General features: G+C 44.4%; 2 protein-coding genes across 8 annotated transcripts in view; both read left to right on the top strand.

Moving 5' to 3' along the window:
- The window catches only part of LOC117894396 (chromodomain-helicase-DNA-binding protein Mi-2 homolog), a 28,466-nt gene that overhangs the window by 411 nt on the left and 10,064 nt on the right, over window positions 1–17,991 (top strand). The gene's annotated exons all lie outside the window — the stretch shown is intronic.
- On the top strand, window positions 437–17,774 carry LOC117894398 (RNA polymerase II elongation factor Ell). 4 transcript variants are annotated; one of them, XM_034801406.1, is made up of 5 exons: window positions 437–604; window positions 11,135–11,269; window positions 11,337–11,666; window positions 11,750–11,778; window positions 14,009–17,774. In XM_034801406.1, the coding sequence occupies exon 5, from the start codon at window positions 14,356–14,358 to the stop codon at window positions 17,659–17,661; it is 3,306 nt and encodes a 1,101-aa protein (XP_034657297.1). In that variant the 5' UTR covers window positions 437–604; window positions 11,135–11,269; window positions 11,337–11,666; window positions 11,750–11,778; window positions 14,009–14,355; the 3' UTR covers window positions 17,662–17,774. The 4 variants fall into 4 exon arrangements, with proteins under 4 accessions (XP_034657297.1, XP_034657295.1, XP_034657296.1 ...); XM_034801404.1 differs by having other exon boundaries at window positions 437–628; XM_034801405.1 differs by having other exon boundaries at window positions 437–665.

The following is a 17,991-nucleotide window of genomic DNA, read 5'->3' as shown; positions in this document are numbered from 1 at the left end:
ATTTTATGTGTGTGGCGCGTTTTTCTTCGATTTTGCGCCTCCTTCATTCTACACAAATTTATTATTGCATTTTTGTATTCTCTCGTTTCGCGAATGCAAGACACTTATAGCCGTCCTGCTCGCACACCAAAACATCTGTTGTTCGCGGTTGTTTTGGTCTATCGGCGTGTAAAACACTTATTAGATGGATAAAAACAGGCGTGACTTTGTTCGCATATTAGTCATATATTAATTAGGGGGCTATATATTAAATAGGGACGATTTCGGCCATTAAATGTGCATTAAAATGTCGAGTTGAAAAACTCGCAGTATGACCGCATTCGAAAGCGGACGCAATACCAGTCGCAGTGTAACCGTGTTGCGATAACAATCGGACCGTATTGTAGAACGGCCGAAATCCAGAAATCGCGAAATTGAGAGCCACCACTTACATTCATTTCATTGTTGCTTGGACGTGGCAGCCATGACGTGATTTTCTAAATTTTTTGTTAAATCAGATTACACTATTAATTATAAAGAGAACTGTAGTTTAAGGGAAATACGTGCATTATTCGTAACAGCATCGTTTGCAAGCGGCTCAATTAAGTGTTAACCGAGAAATCCAGTGCGTAATATAATTAAGAAAGAAGTGAGTGCAAAAATCTGAAAATTATCAGAAATATTGTGTAAGAAAGGAAAAGAAGCGAGTAAAAAATTTAATACACATGCTCAAATCGGAACGAAACAAAGATGCGTGAAAATGTTGTCGCTTTTACATAGATGAATATACATATGTGATTTTCCTTCCACTCCACACGGTGCTCCCCCCTTCCGGCTGTTCACTCTTGATTGATTTCTCCACTTTGTGTATGTGTCTGTATGTGTGCGTGTTATGCACGCGCGCTCCAGCTAACGTCGCCGTCTGCCGTCGCCCCAACCCGACTCTTGAACAAACTAAAAAAAAAAAATACCATCGAAAACGTATTTTTCGCGTTTCAATTACATTTTTAAATAACCATACAAATGAAATAGTAAAATCAACTTTCATAAAAGTGCCGCTACCGTATAAAATACCACAAAAAAAACCACTTAACCAAAATATGCCAACACACAAGTAAGAAGCAGCACTGAAAAAGAAAAGAAGAGAGAAATAGTACAGAGAGAGAGAGAGAGAGGCGAGAGCCTGGCAAGGAAATTGCTGGAATGTAGCTGTAGCAGAAAACCAATAAACAATATGTCGCCGCCGCCATGTAACAACAATATTATCAACCCCAATTTTGCATACAATTTATGTTAATTCGCTCGCAGCTGTTCCCGTTGTCTACTGCTACTGCCGCTGCTGCCTGCCCTCTGCCTGTCCCTGCCCCCAATTTGTGATTCTCATTCTCGACGCTGTTGCATTGTGGGCGTACGTCTAGCTACATATGTATGTACGTACAAATGTATGTGTGTGGGTGTGAGTGTAGAAGTTATCCTAGAACAAGAACGTGGGTGGAAGCGGGAGAAGAGCAGAGGTGTGCGTCTAATTTTAACATTCAACTTTTGTTTGTTGCTCTTGCTGTTTGTGAGTCGCTCGTTCTAATTAGATTTTCTGCTGTAGTGGCGTTATCCTTGTGTGGTTGTTTGTTTACCCGCCCGCTAAGTAACATCGATTTATGCACATACAAATGTATAGAAAATAGATGGATGATGATGTACCCAGCCGCCTCCCCATTTGTGACGTTAGAGCGCTCTCTTTCCCTCCCCTTCCCCATTCCCTCGCCTGCCTGGCTAGCTGGCCCACTTGCTCGCGTTGGTTGTCTCTTGACGTCTCGCCGTTTCGCGTCGGCTCTCATTTCGCAACTTCAGCATTCCAAAGAAATCCCATCCAAGACCAAGACTGACTTCTCTTTGATTTCACCAACAATCGAGCGCTTCGTTTGAACCAATTCTCACCCATTGCCGGTTTTGGATTCATTTTTTTTAACCTATATTTAATAAAATATTCAGAAAGCATGTGTTAACCAGATGATGAAAGTGTTTATTTTTGCACCCGTACATGAATGACAAACAAACAAACCGCAATTTATTTTTCATAATTTATGGTTAGTCATTGTCTCCTATAAGTAAACAATCGAGTAATGCGACATTGCATAAATTGCACAAAAACAACAGCAAGTGAGATGGAAATACAGTTTGTGGGAGAGAGGAAAAGAGATCGGGCGAACTTGCTGTTTGTAGGTGTAAGTGCTAGTGTATTTTATTGTGTATGTGTGTGGTCGAGTGCCACTATTTTGTGCAGTAATGCAAGTGAGGAGGTGGACGAGGTAGAGAGTTTCAATGACGTATTCGGAGATTGCTGCTTACGTACGCTGCGCCCTGGACTTGCGTAGATGGGCTCGCATCGCTAGGGACCGGGGACCTTCTGTTCAAACAGTTTGTCGTTTATGGGATTTTCTTGTAATAAAGATGAACGCAAAAAGTGTTTTCTAGCCACCTATTCTTTTATTTGCCTGTTGCCGAGTGACAGGCAAATATAAATATCCACTTGAAAATACATATGTACATGCAGACATATGTAGATATCCGACTCAAAAATTATATGAAACAACAACAACGTGGCGCCAAGAGAAATAAAATTCAATACAAGAAGTGAAAGTATATAGTTTGTGTGTGTACGAGAGCTGCTTCACAGATGGCATATGTGTTTACATGTGTGTCGTGTTGGTGTCTCGATCTTACCTTGCTTTTGCGAACGCGAGCACGAAACTACAACGTGCCGTCACACTCGCACGCATTGCATTTAATCATGCCAACAACAAGTGGTGCTTTTTTATATCCGCATGTGTGTGTCCAATTGTTTGAGTGTATGAGAGTTTGTGTGCTGGCATTTCAAAAGTTTACTTGCTCTTAAAATCTACAAAACTATCTGCAGCTCAAATACGAAATGTAAATATTATTTTCGCTTGGGAACCATTCTCTCAAATATAACGCTCATTTTCTTATTGGGGGGCTTTTTTATACGTAAACATATGTACATACATACATACATATGCGAGGTATTTGTTGCTGCTGTTCTTTTCATTTTGACATTTGACGCGTATTTTTCGCTCTTTAAAACTAGCTGGTATTAGTGTTGGTGTGGCCGTACCACCACAACTATAAAATCACAATAGGACAGACTGTCGGGCATATTTTGCCGTTTTGTGCACACAAATGAAATCGGCATCATTTGACATTGATTACTGTAATACCTTTTGCGTGTGTCTATCTGTGTCTGTTCCTGTTTCAATGTGTGCTTTTTAATATTTGTGCAACTGCTTGTTGTTTGTGCTGTCTTTTTCTACCTATTTACAGTAATTGTGCTGTTGCTCGATCACGAGCAGCGGTAGAGAGGGAAGGCCAGGCCGCGTTTCAGTTTTGTTCGTTCGAGTGTTGTTTTCTGTACATGTGTGTGTATTCTGTGTCAAATTATGCGTCGCACACGACACACATCCCACTGAAACCACCTTCGCATGCACATTGTGGCAAAGTTCAGACATCAATTGATATTTTGGAAGTTGCGATACATTTAGCTGTGTAGATCGTTTATGTATTTTACATGTTTAATTATTTCGAAACATTCAAAGCAGAACAGATTGTTGAGATCGCTTTTTCCGATATTATTGGGAAGCTTACAAATAACTGTTCTCTGTTGCTATGTCTCGCTCGGACTGCGATGCTCTCTTCTGGACACCCCTTCTGCATATCAATGCGATTTGGACAGAGAGGAGGTGGCGAAAGTGAAGGTCATTAATATTTGCATATGTAAATGTTTACGAATTTGAGCGTAGCGCGTACCAAGCGAAAATGCCAAAAAAAAAAAGAAACAAATGGTCCTATGGCCAAATGCCGTTCGTATCGGTTTCCTCCATTGCGGTTTCCGTTTCTCGGACCTCTTTCGCTCTTGTCTCTCGCCCCGCTACACACAAGAACACTCAGTGGGGTGCTTTTTGTTTATAATTGGTTAACTTAATTGTAATTGCCCGGGGGTTCCGCCTTTGTCATAACAATTCCTCATTTTTTGTGTTCAATTGTTACCATAAATAGGTTTATGGGTAACTATTTTATTTTCTATTCTGGGTGTGTGCGTGCGCAGGGTGGAAAAGCTTTTATGGCCTGGCACCACACATAAATTTATTTGTGTCGAACTTGTTGTTGTGTGCCCCCGCTATCTCCTCGATATCGATGCTAGTTTTTGGCACATGTAATCGAAATCGTTTGTTTTACCAGTGTTGTCTAATTAGCCAATTAGTTGCTAGTGCTGCAAGCTGTCACTCTGACTTAGCCGTAGCGGCGCATTGCCAACTAGGTGCATAATTGTTGCCAACGAACGCCATTGCCACGACTTTACTGACTCTGTATGAGCGAGTGTGTGTGTATGTGTGTGTGTGTACCCGTATGTATTTTGATTATTGTAATCCGTCGTTAACTTTGGCATAGTTTCTCGTCTCGCGGGGCTGAGAAACCAGAAAATAAAACCGACAAAAAAACACAACCAACATTAAAATTACCAACCCAAGAGACAGGGCAGAGGCATAACAAAAGCAAAAGTAGTTGACAGCCAGCACACCCCGAGAGAGCCCTGGTCTGGTCTGGTATTCGTGGTTTGGTTTTGTGTCTCTGCCACCACCACCAAGCCTGGCTGCTGACTGCTCGCTGCCTCTTGTTACATATCGTTGTAGTTGTTTGAGCTTGTGAGGTTGTAGCTGCAACTCTGGTCTTGTTGTACTTGTTGTTTTGCGGTTGCTTTACTCGTACTCACGCTCTTGCCTATAATGTTTATATAATTTTTCGTATCTTTCATTTCTCACATGCACCGCTTTGAGGTTTTTATGGCTTTGGCTCGTTGTGGGTTGGGTTTGTGGATTTTTAGCTTTGGGCTTTGGCTTTTTGGTGCACTCTCTCAACCACCCCCCAGCGAGCAGGCACAGCGCTAACATATGTATGTATGGCTGTGTATCCTGATTTTTCCTACTTGTTTGTTGACTGAAAAGCGATTTGTGAAAAGTGTAGATATGTACCCCAGTTCCAGCACATTCACATTTGTGTGGATGCAAACAGACACCGGAACACACCGGAAACTACGGCGCATAGACAATCCGCAAGGCACCAGGCGGCGGCAAGGTGATGGCCATACACTGATGACGATCTGACATAGCGTGCACAGAAATCTGCGGAAGTTCAATTAGCCATCACTACGAACGACGAGTACGAGTAATAAGTGGGTGCAAAGGGAAAGCCATGACAAATTTGTTTCAACCTTTTACTCAAATCCAAATCCAAACCCAAAATACCCAAATGTAAACGAAAACTTCAACGCTGGGATGCAACCCATCACAGACCCATTTATATAGATTTTAAATGAAATATTAAAAAGTTGCTTGTACACTTCGGGGGGTTTGAGTGACCTTCAGTAATTTGTTGAAAAGATATAGCCTCCATATACTCGTACGCAGGTATATACAAAATGTATATTCATTTTTTATAATGAAAGACACGGCAACAGCTCAGCCCAGCCAGCTACAAATTCATAACAAGCCCCAGAGAGGGAAATACCAGTCGTCGGTCGTCGGTCGTTGGTAGTCACTCCAATCCCAATGTTGTTGTTGTTGCTGTTTGGTTGGTTGGTTGGTTGGCTGTTGGTTTCTTTCAAGTCCGTTTTTAGTCCAGTTCCAAATTGCCAACAGTGTTGCTGTTTTGTGGCTTTTGTTTTTGGTGTTGTCTCGTCTCGTATCGTATCGTATCGCGCGCTTCGTCTCTGGCCTCTGATCCAATAAGAAGAAATCCAAACTGAATCTGGGAAGACAAGTTTTTCGAAGCGAACGCTTCGGTGCTGTAGCACCACCACCACCACCGCTCACTCTCAATTCGAATCGAATCTCTGTCTTGGAGTGGAGTGGACTGGCCTGGCCTGGCCTGGTCTTGTCTTTCGAAGCCTTCTAGTTGCCGCGCAACCTCTCCATCCGCCTCACCCGGGCCATGTTTTGTATCGGGTTTTCCATTGGCTCTCGGGGCTTTTTAGCTTTTTGGGTGTTGTTGATTAGCATGCATATGTGTGAGTGTATGGGTGTGTGAGTGCCGCCACACAGCAGCAGAAGATATCGTACTTTGCGGCTTTGTGGCCTGCCTGTGTGTTTTTTGTCGTTACGAAACACATATAAAAAGTTTTTTTATTAGAAATTTATTTAAGTTTTGCTTTTGGGAAAAACAAAAAACAGCTTGATTTTATTTAAATTGTATAAAAAGCTAACCGATAAACACTCCAACCAGTTGGCAACACACAAACAAGATGTTTATGGGGGGGCCGTGGCAGATGTAGCATTTCGGGGGCTTTTTCTTAGGTCTGGTATTCCGCCGCTTGGCTTAGCTCGATAATTGACCCATAATTAGTGGTATGAGGTTCCAAATGGGCTTGTCCCAATGCTGAAGATGCTATTTATTATACCCCTGGAGATCATTCTTTAATCCCATTTTATTTCTGAACACCGCTGCAGTAGCTTTAGGACAAACGTCATTTGCTTTGAGTTTCCAATCTATTGTCTATAATTCTTCTATTAACCAACAAAATGTTAAAAACCTGTTGTTTCTACAGCAAAAACAAAAACAAGGAATGGGGAAACAACGTGTGCCGCTGTGCCGGTGGTTTCTATGTTCATATCCTCCTCTTCGTGCCATTTTCTGATTAAATTCAAATTGCTTTTTATTGACGATTTTTATTTTGGTTCGACCAAAACCAGATTCTCTGACGGTGGGAGCAGGGGCTCAGGTCAGGTTCATTAAAACAAAGCTTCGTAGAAACACAACTCACACACACACACACATGCATGCATTTGAATGCGGTTTTTTTGGTGAAACAGCTGCTAAAAGCTTTCTTTATCCAAGCACCACATCCCCCCGCACCATCGATTAAGAGCGGTAATTGTTTTTGTTTTAGTTGCGGCGTTCAAATTAACAGATAACAATGTCCGCGTAAATAAGTTTCGAGACACAAACGCACGCAACCACACACGCAACATTATTAATCTAATCTAAAGTTGTGGTGTGTGTGTGCCCCAAGATCCAGATATGTCTATGTATGTTGAAATACCAAATTTATGCCGATTCACGGTCAATGTTTTTCCGATTTCAGTTCCTTCTCCTTTACTCTTTTCGGGGTATCAATTTCATAGACTCTTTGACATAGAGAGATAGAGCACGGAGAACGCTTGAATTACGCATTTCCGTTTAACATTTGGGTTCTTTTTTTGTTTTAAAGAATTACATTCTCTGAATTATGCAATGATCGGATCGCTTCAAGCTGGTTGTGGTTCAAATCGGTCATTGAACGAACACGGTACATTTGTTGTGTCGATTCTTTAGATGTCTCTGCCTCGAGAGAGAGAGAGAGAGAGAGAGAGAGAGAGGGAGTTCTCCTGAGGCCACAAGTTCAGTGTACCTTCCTTTTATTTTATTGCCCCGCATTCTGTTTTATTTATATTGCCAAAAGGCGTCAGAGTTCAGCGCTCCAAGAAGCTTAGGAGATATTCCACTTGTCTCAAAGGTTTTATTATTATTCTGGGAACAAATAAATTGTTACCGATTAATCTTAGGCTCTGTTTTTCCAACGAACGAAAGGAACGACTGATTTTTCATGAAAAAGTATTTATTCATATTGATTGAAAAAACGTTTAATGGCTTTCAAAGGTGAACCTTTAAATTAAATAAATGCAGGCATACCTGCATCGACTCTATCGATACCATGCAATCTGATTTGTATTATTACACACTTACTCGGTACATAAATATGTACTTAATCTGTTGTAAGCCTATTCTCTTCAAGTTTCTTTTGATGACATCTAACGGTTAATAACCTCTAACGGGGATAGAGTGTGCAATTGATGCTGTGTTGGAAATTGTCGGAACCAAGCAGAGAGAATCGAATTGCATGTGCGAGACGACGGGGCGTTTAACACCTTTTTTGTTTTATATAAAGTACATATTTATTTTTCATCGTAAAATATTTCCTTACTCGATTTGTTCTGTGATTCACAGACATACACACACACAGAGAGAGGAGAGAGAGAGTGATGGAGAGGGGAGAGTGAGTGAGAGAATCACTTATACACGCTCACGCAGAGAGGGCATTTGTGGGTGCTGCTGCTGATGTTGTTTTTGTTGTGGCTGTCATTTCTGGACTATAAATAGCTTAGCGCTGAAGATAAAATGTAAAATATTGCCATTTTATTATATAAAATAGAAGTGTGTGTGATTGTGTGTGAAAACTTGGCTCTCTCTCTCTTGCCTTTTGTATGTGTGTGCGTTTTGAAAATGCACCAAAATGGGGAAAACACAACAGAAATATTTGTATATGTATGAATGTATGTATGTACAATGTCCAAGGCATTTGGGATTCCCATGTGGGCAATTACCAATAAGGCGTCCGTCCTCGTCACAGTCCCCCTCAGTGTACGTCCCCTTTCCATTCGGTTTGCCATCATTATCTGCTCTGGCAATTGATTATTCACTTCACACATACTTACGTGCACACATGTACATACTTGTCGATGTATGCTTGTATGTATGAATGTATGTTTGGTGCTCAAACACACATTTGTACTTAGTACCGAAGCCGTTATTGCTCTCAGCTGTCGCCGTTGTCGCTTGCATTTCAAGCACTGTTATTTTTTAATAGTAGGTGCAAAGTCTGGCAGGGCTGCCAGATCATATTTTCAAATGATAACATCAAACATTTTACCAATATTGAAGCCAAAGCCCATGTTTTGGCCAATGCCGATCTTGCATTGGAACCACGTTCTCAGGCGCGTGACACGTGCAGTGATAAGCCAGCCCAGCCACATTGAAAGTGGTTTGATAGCGTTTTGGTCGCATTTTTGCATGCAGCCCTGGTGGGTCGCTCGTGCGGCTGCTGGGTGTTGGTGTGTAGGTGGCAACCCTGTAACTTCAGCAATGATTAATCAGGCAGCCTCTCTCTTGCCTTGACAACAACAAACAACACCAAGTGAAAATCGATTGTGGAGCCATAAAAAACGATGACATTTTGCTCGAAATAACTTACCCTATTCTTACTAAACCTTGTTTTTGTTTTGCATCACTTCCTCATTCATTTGACTTGACATTGTTATCGGTGGTTTGGGTAGTTCTTCTGCTTCATGTTCTTGTTGCTGTTGCTGTTGTTGTTACAGTGCCAAAGAATCGCAGCACACAGGGGCACAGTACAAAGAAAATTATTCCACACAGCTGACAGCTGCTTCATCAATTTTTCAACCATGAGATACATACATAAATACATATGTACGTATGTATGTAGATACGCATATTATATATACATATGTACATACATATGTATAGTTTTATGTTTGTAGATTCACGTGAATGCATCTCCTCCTCCATCCCTCTCCAGTTTTCTTTTGATCATTCCTTTACTCTCTCACGTATTGTATTTTATTAAAGTTTCCATTTATGTATGGATGAATGTGTGTGCGAGTATTGTATTATTGTATTGCGGTGGTTGATGCCTGCGTCGGCTCCCTCCTGTTGCCTGATGCGGGCCAGCTGTTGAAGAAGTCGTCCTGCTCTGCCGTACATGCGAGAATTTGTTCCTGTATGTACTTGTGTGCATTTCCTTTGGTAGCCTTAAAGTCCCGCCCGCTGCGTATCCTTGCCTGCTTCTCCCCCTGCTATTTGTCCTTCTTGCTCGCTCCCTTATCTTATCCTTGGCCTTCCGTCTCTCTTTCCCTCTTGTTCGTTCTGTTTCTTTCTTTTTATCCTTCTTCATATGTACATCCCTCCTCTCTTGCTGGGAGAGTGCATTGGCCTTTTGTCGTTCAGCGGCTCTCAATGCTTTTTGAGCGGCATTTTCAGTGTTCCTGTTGTTGTAGCCAAACAAAACTTGAAATTGTTTTTTTGCTGCTGCGCTGCTCCCTCTCTTTGTTTCGTTTTCGCGTTTGTTGTATTTGGTTTTAGCTAATTTGTTTAGAGTTGACTACAAATGGTTTACTACACAGCCACAGCCGCGACATTGTACATATGTACATATTTATGTATAAATGAGTTTATAAAGTTTTTACCTTGACTGAGTGGGGTTGTCGCTGCTTTGTGTGTGTTTTTTATATTCCTTCATTTATTCTCTGAATTTTCTTACTTTACTACTACGTTCTTACACTAGCGGGTATATAATATGATGCGGGAAGTATTGGGAGTGGGCGCCCCACGCGCGCGGGCTTGTTGAAAAGTGGGTTGTTTATGTGTGCATATTGACGGGGTAACCCGAGGGGAACGCTTTAAAGGAACAAATCCCTTATTTCCTTCCTATTCACCTGCCATGATCAGCTGCGGCCACACTCTCTTCCTTTCTGTCTTTGGTATCTCTTCGTTTTGGCTATTCCAGATACCTGCCACCGCTCCCTTACCATTCACGGGGAGTTCCACTTGAAGAACAGCAAGGTGTGCGTGTGCGTGCGCCCTTGACTGTTTTACCCACTGGCAAAAAAAAGTAATAAACGAAATAAAAATAAAGTTTCATTGTTAAATACTAGGAAACATTCGTTGGTTCAAAAATGTGAATGTGTGTATGAGAATAGAACAGAGATAAGCCCCGGCCAGAAGAGAGTATAGACCCAAGAGAGGCGGCAGTCAAACGGTAGACAAAAACAGGCGCACGACATCAGACAACACGACCATGCATGAACAAAACGAAGCCACGCCAAAAATGTGAACGCACACAGACGCACACATGCAAAAGGGAGCAGCCGCTACGGTAAATCTACCTGAAAGCGGAAAATTTTTGTATGCAAAAATGTCAAAAGTGAACAAAACCAACCGCATGCAAAAAAAATATGACAGAGCGAGTGTCTGCACTCTTAATTTTCTCAAAGAAAGAGCAACTTTAAGAGAGTCGGCAACAAGAGAGTGAGTGAGTTAGTAGCGAGAGCCTACGTAGCGGGCACTCAACGTAAACATAAAACAGCTGAGTTTTTCAAAACGAATGATCGTTAGATCCCCGCGTAACGCGAAATAAACAGTAAAGGAGAATTACGGAAGCGGAGGAGTACTGAACCGGATGTGTGAAGTGGAAACAAAAGAAAATCACAAGTGTTAAATACAAAAATTATTACAACAAATTTTCTCTTATCAGAGTGTACAGTGAAATTAAGAACATTGCAATATTCCAAACAACAAAATACAAATCAAAACGTAACAGCAGAAATCAAAGAGGACGACGACAAGGCACAGCAATCCAACAATTAACCAACCAATCGCCAACAACTAAGTACGAAACAATTCTACAAATATGCCATAAATGTGAATTTAAACTAAAATTGGTCACAATTTTATAGACAAGCAGCCGCAGCCGCCGCAGTTGGAGCAGCATCAAACAATACGGCCATTTGAAAGCTTAAAGCACTCCGCCCATCGCACTTACCAACACTGCACTGTGTTGTGAGCAGTGTTGCAGGCAGTGAGCGAGAGGGCGAGAGAGCGAGCGAGCAACAGCTGATTGGGATAGTTGTTGTTGCTGCTGTTGGGGAAACGGCGCAGAGAGAGAGAGAGAGAGAGCGAAACTACTACGTGTGACGTGTGTGGGGGCATACAGGTGGCAGAACAGCTGTTCCAACAACAACAAAAAAGCAATACAACAAAGATCCATTATTCTAGAATATCCCATTGTAAGTACATAAGTGCATTGTCCTTGTTTACTTTTCGATATAAAGCTGAAATATTTTCTTTCATATTTTGTACCTGCACCTAGACCTCGACTGCAATTTTTCCAAGCATAAAGTAAGCTATTTGGTTAATTTTTTTTGGTAATGTTTTTGCTAAGACGTGAGCTGACACACACGCACGAATGCATGCAGACTACACAAAAGAGAAGTCATAAGAGAGTCGCCAACCAAAGAGAACAACAGACCTTACGTCTAACGGGGAACGTTGCTGGCTGAGACAGTGCCAAGTGCGCACATTTTATCGCAAACTTGTTTTCGTTTTTCGCTTTGCTCCACACGCTTCAACTACAACAAAAGTAACAACATCAAGAGCTAGAGCCCAGAGCTGTGGCCGAAAGACAGCAAGGCAAGTGATACAAGGCACGTACGTACGTTAATACATGGCCTAACGAGAGCGCACCTAAGAGAGGGAGAGCCAAAGATAGAGAGAAAGAGAGAGAGCAGCCACCTCAGTGATCTGCTCCGTCGCACTCGTTGTCGCCTGCTACATGGGCCACGGGGCGGAGTGAGCGGTGTAATAAACGAGTGCACAGCACACAGCACAGAGAGCGGAGCAGAGAAGAGGCGGAGAGCAGACGACGGCGACGGGCAACCACTTGAAAGCAACTCGTTTCGATTTCATTTAGCAGATACCTTTTGTACGTTGATTAAGATACCTTGGGACTCACATACAGCCCCTGATCCCATACAAAAGAAGGCAAATAAATTGCAATAAAACACAAGAAAACATTGTGAGCCGAGTGAAACGTGTAAATAAATGTGAATCGGAACTTTAGCTATAAAGAAATATATGAAAATTCCAGTGCCAAGTACAACACAGATACAAATACAAGAATTCCAAAACCGAAAATGTCTTGAGTAAAAGTTTAAAGCGAAATATGTACATGTGTACACGCATACATCAATAGCGGAAAGAGAAAAAGTGGTTAAAAGGCATTTAAAATTAACAAAATATTTCAACTGAAACGTGAGTGTGTGCGTTGTGAGTGTGCAAAGTAAAAGATATACACATGCATGTAGGCCTCCACATACATTCATGCATACATATTTAAATATATATATATATATATATATGTACATACATATGTATCGATGTGCAACTAATATAGATGTGGACAAGAAAATATAATAAGCAGAGCCAGAGCCATTGCCATAGCCAGAGGCAGAAGTAAAATATATAAAAATCAACGTACAAGCACAGATGATTTTTAGCAAAAAGCGAAAAGAAAAAAGATCAAGCAGAAACAACAAAAACAACACAACGGAGAAGCCAATCAAAACAGCAGTTGTCTCGCTTCAACGCTCTCGCTGCGATCGACAGTGACGGCAGCAGCAGCAGAAGCACAAGCAAAAGCAAGGCAAGGAGCCGAGCAAGAGCGAGAGAGAAAAAGCAGTCACGGACGTGTGTGAGCAGAGTAGCGCAGCATTGATTTGATTGCTGCTGCTGCTGCCGTTGTCTTTGATTTTGCTTATGGCCGCCGCTGACTGACCTGAGAGCACCTCTTACATACATGTGTATGCACATGCATACATACATCAACAAATACATTGACAACTGTTGGCACCTGGCGCAGGAGCGACTGTCGCTGCCGCTACGGCAATTTCAACAAGCGAATTTAACAACTACAACAAAAGTAACGGCAGCACCAAAAGCAGTACCAGTAGCACACCCCCGTTCGCCCGCCCGCCTGCAGAAGCAAAAGCAGCAACAGAGCATACATGCGCCTACCTTAACCCAATTAAAACACCATATTATTTAACAAAAGAAATTGTGTTATTTGCAAAGAGCACACACATCGAAAGACAACCGACAGACTGCTAGAGATTCAGAGAGAGAGAGAGAGAGAGAGAGAGAGAGCGAGAGAAGTAACGCAAAGCAAAGAGCGGGTACAATTGGGAGTGCAAATATCTACCAGAAGACTCTTTTTGAAAGTAGACAGACACAATACAAAAAAAAAATATGTCTTCCATACGGAAGTGATATTCTCCACTGAAAAGGAAGCAAAATACAGCTATACATTTACGGACCGGTTGCGTGTATTGATCCTTGCCTGCATTTGAAATAAAAACGTTTATTTTTTAATAAAACTCAGCTTAACTCAGCCAAAAGAGACGGAGATACATATATCTGTGCACCTCTCTCTCTCAGTGTGTGTGCATGCGTGTTTGTGAGAGTGCAATATATTTATGTGAACGTGTGAGGGTCAGAGCACACGTCTTAGCAACAACGAAATTTATTATACGATTACAACATACTAAACTAAAAACATTATTAAATTACACAGAAATAACAACAAGTGGAAAGCATCACAACAGAAACAACCAACAACAGGAGCAACAAACGCATCTTCCAGAGGCACCCTTCCAGACGTCCAAACGTTCCAATTTGTGCGCTTCCTTCCCTCCTTTACACACCCGTTTGGTCTATCATTCGGGCTGTTTTCCATTATTTTGCAACACTGGCTGGCCAAGCATCCTGCCCACACTCTCACCTATCGCATATCGCCCCGCCATTCATCGTGCAACGGCACCATCCATAGAAGGAAAGGAAACATTGGAAATCACAGTTTGAACATCTGAACATCTGATCTGATCTGGTTCGATTCGATTTGCGGCTAATTGCGCGCACGTTATGACCAATTCGATTGCGTCAGCAAAATGCCTGCCCAATGCACTCTCGTCTGGCAATTATGGTATGTCGCAAAGCCACCGTTACACCGATGATAGCAAGGAGTACATCATCGTCAAGCTCACCGACTCCGCCTTCCGTGCAATCGAGGAATACCAGCGGGATGACAATGCCAAACGCCTGCAGCCCGGCCAGCGGGCCAAGATCCAGTTCATTGGCAACACCGGCGTCATACAGTTCCCATCCCGACCCTCGAAAACCGAGGGCCATACAAGCAGCAACAATGGCAACAACCTACCTTCTGGCGGCAGCAGCAACACTGGCGGCAGCCACATGGACAATGGAGGGCGTAAATTTGGTTTCACCATCAACAACATGGAGGGTACCCTCGAGTGCGTACAGCAGCAGCAACAGAGCCTCGGCGTACTCGGTGCGGTCACGCTCCGGATGCGGATACATGCCAACGACGATGTCTACGATACGACACGCACGAAAATGGCCATTGCCGAGGAGACGGAGAAGAGCAAGTGCATACGGGAGATCAAGCCAAATCAGTCGGATATTGGGCGGAAAGTGAAGAAGGCCCCATCATCGTCCTCATCCTCCCTGACGACGACGACGACGACGACGACGACAGCATTTCATCATCACAGCAACAGCAGCAACAACAACAACAGTGGGAACAACAGCAACAGCAGCAGCAGCAATAGTTTTAATAGCAACAGCAACAACAACAATAGTCGTAAGTTAGGTACATCGCCATTTAATGGTCTAGGAGTAGGAGGAGCACTAGGGGTAGCAGGATCAGGAATAGGATCATCATCGTATGCCACATCGTATGCGTCCGCCACAGCATCACAACGATCGCCAAATCCAAGTACGCTGGGTGGCAGCGGCACAGTCAATGGCGGTGGAGCGTCGTCGAATCGTTACCACAGCAACAACAACAGCAACAACTCGGCCTCCTCGCTGGCCTCTACATTTGCCAATGGAATATCGCAGGGCTACAACATGAGCGGCAGCTCACCGAGGGACAGCCAGCCAATCAACAACAGCAACAGCAACCATATAACAACCACAACCTCCGCCATATCCTCCTCCTCGACAAACGGGCGCAGCAAAATGGTTAGTGGTGGCGGCGGCAACTCGAGGAGCGGCAACAACAAGTCATCCGGTGGCAACAAAATGTCTGAGGTGTCGCGGCGCACCATTCGGGAGCGACTGATCCACTTGCTGGCCCTCAAGGCCTTCAAGAAGCCGGAGCTGTTCGCTCGCCTGAACAACGAAGGGATACGCGAGCGGGAGCGAAATCTGATCACCAGCATACTCAAGGACATCAGCACGATGGCGCAAAACACGTACAACCTGCGGCGTCAGATGTGGAACGACGTGGACGAGAACTGGCCGTACTTTAGCGAGCAGGAGGTGCAGCAGCTGAAGCGTCGCAAGCCACAGAATCTGACGCCACCGATGAGCTCCGATGCGGGCAGTTCCACGTCCGGACAGAGCCCTACATCGACGCATACGGGTAGCCCACCGCCGCATGGCAATGGCGGTGGAGTGGGTGGCGGTGGTGGTGGAGCTGGGGGCGTTGGTGGCGGCAGCCTGAAGCGCACAAGCCTGGAGTACGACGAGACGATGTTCAGCACGGTGCAGCCGAAGAAGCAGCGCATCAGTCACTACAAGAAAGACACTCCGCCCTCTGCCACATCGTACTCGTCCTCCTCCTCAGTGTCCGTGTCTGCCCCGTCCTCCTCCTCCTCGAACCGAAACCGATACACGCCTCCGCAGCGACAAGGAGGTCCGCTGGACGATCACATTAGCAGTGATCTCAGCTACAATGTCCTCGACAACATGGAGGAGTTTATGAGCACAACGGCGGCGGCTGCAGCGGTGGCAGCAACAGCAGCGACGCAGCAGCAGCAGCAGCACTCGAGGAGCAATAGCAGTAGTAGACGTGGAAGCTCCTCCCAAAACGTTGGCAGCGGCAGCAAGGACAAGCGCAACTCAACGGGCAGCAATTCGAGCAGTTCCAGCGGCTACGAGACACAGCTGGAGCGTAATCGGTCGACGGCGACGACGGGAGGAGCGACGACGAGCATGCCAGCGAATCGCAGCAGTAAATCCTCGACAACGCCGCCCAAGCTGGCGACCAGCTTTGTGCCAGCAGCCACTGGAGGAGGAAAAGGATCGGGGTCTGGAGGCAAGCAGCGTTCTTCGACGGCGCCCAATCTGCCACTGCAACAGCAGCAGCATCAGCAGCAGCAGAGCGACTACAACTCATACAACAACAACACACATGCGGCCTCCAACAGCAAGAAGCGTACGAGTAGTGGTGCAGGTGCAAGTGCAGGTGCAGGTGCATCATCATCCAGCGACAGCAGAGGGCAGCGTCAGAGAAGCTCAAACTCAAGCTCAAGCTCTGGCTCCCATCAACAGGTTCCAACTCCCTCCTCCGCCAACGTATCCCGTTCCGCATCGGCGTCGTCCGTCCAACAGCAGCAGCAGCAGCAGCAGCAACTGCATCAGCAACAGCAGCTTCAGCAGCAGCAGCAGCAGCATAGCCATCAGCAGCAGCAGCATCCATCGCCGACACAGCAGTTGGCAGCGGCCACCCATGCGTATGCGAATGCAGATGTCGATTCGTCCTCGTGCCCACGCTACGACTTCAGCCAATACGTGCCCATACGTTCACTGGAAGTGCGTAGACGCTACAAGACTGAATTTGAGAGCGACTACGATGAGTATCGGAAGCTGCTGACCCGTGTAGAGGGTGTGCGAAATCGCTTCCAGACCCTCTCCGAGCGCATGGACAGCGCCCGGCGTAGCGACAACGGCTACGGAGACTACGATCAGATCAAGCGGCAGATTGTCAGCGAGTACGAGCGGATCAATAACGATCGCACCATACGTGAGGATAAGCAGCGGTTCGACTACTTGCAAGCCAAGCTGGCCCACATTAAGCAGCTTGTTACGGACTATGACCAGACCTTGATCACATTGCAGGCGACTCCTGCCCCAACGCCTGCGCCAGCGCCAGCGCCAACGCCTGCACCGGTTCCTGTTACTGCTCCTGTGGAAGCAGCACAAATGGCGGCACGACACGCGGAACAGCAGCGGAGACAGCAGCAGCATCATGCGGTTGAGACGATAGAACAGCATTATCCTCAGCATCAGCAGCAACAGCAACAGTCGCAGGAGCATCAAAGCGATTCGGATAGCAGCTCCGATAGTTCGGATGATGATGATGAGGATTGCGAAGATTCTAACTCCAATACCGATGACGATCAGAACCGCGACCGCTACTGATACACACACAACTGCAACAACAACTTTGATGATCCGCTTAGCCCTTCCTAACCCTTAACCCTAACCTCCCCCATGTAAAAAGGCAAAACAAACAAACAAAACAAAAACAAAAATGAAGTAGAAAAGGAAACTATTATATACATAAATAAACAACAAATAACATTATAGTGAAAATGCAAAAAAAATACAACAAAACACAAAGCGATAAACCGAGGAAAAAACACCAAGCAACAACAAAAATGTTCTTAAAGAAAATTGTACTGCAAAAACAAACAAACACCAACAAACAAAAAAAGCAAATGTTGAAATTACGGAATATGTTAACACGAA

The sequence above is a fragment of the Drosophila subobscura genome, chromosome J (assembly GCF_008121235.1).
Source record: "Drosophila subobscura isolate 14011-0131.10 chromosome J, UCBerk_Dsub_1.0, whole genome shotgun sequence".
NCBI lineage: Eukaryota > Metazoa > Arthropoda > Insecta > Diptera > Drosophilidae > Drosophila > Drosophila subobscura.
Note: the sequence above shows the minus strand (reverse complement) of the source record. Positions and strands in the feature narration are given on the sequence as shown.

Bases quoted from the DNA above. Each gene is read 5' to 3' on its own strand.
- LOC117894398 (XM_034801406.1), top strand. From the start codon at position 14,356: ATGACCAATTCGATTGCGTCAGCAAAATGCCTGCCCAATGCACTCTCG.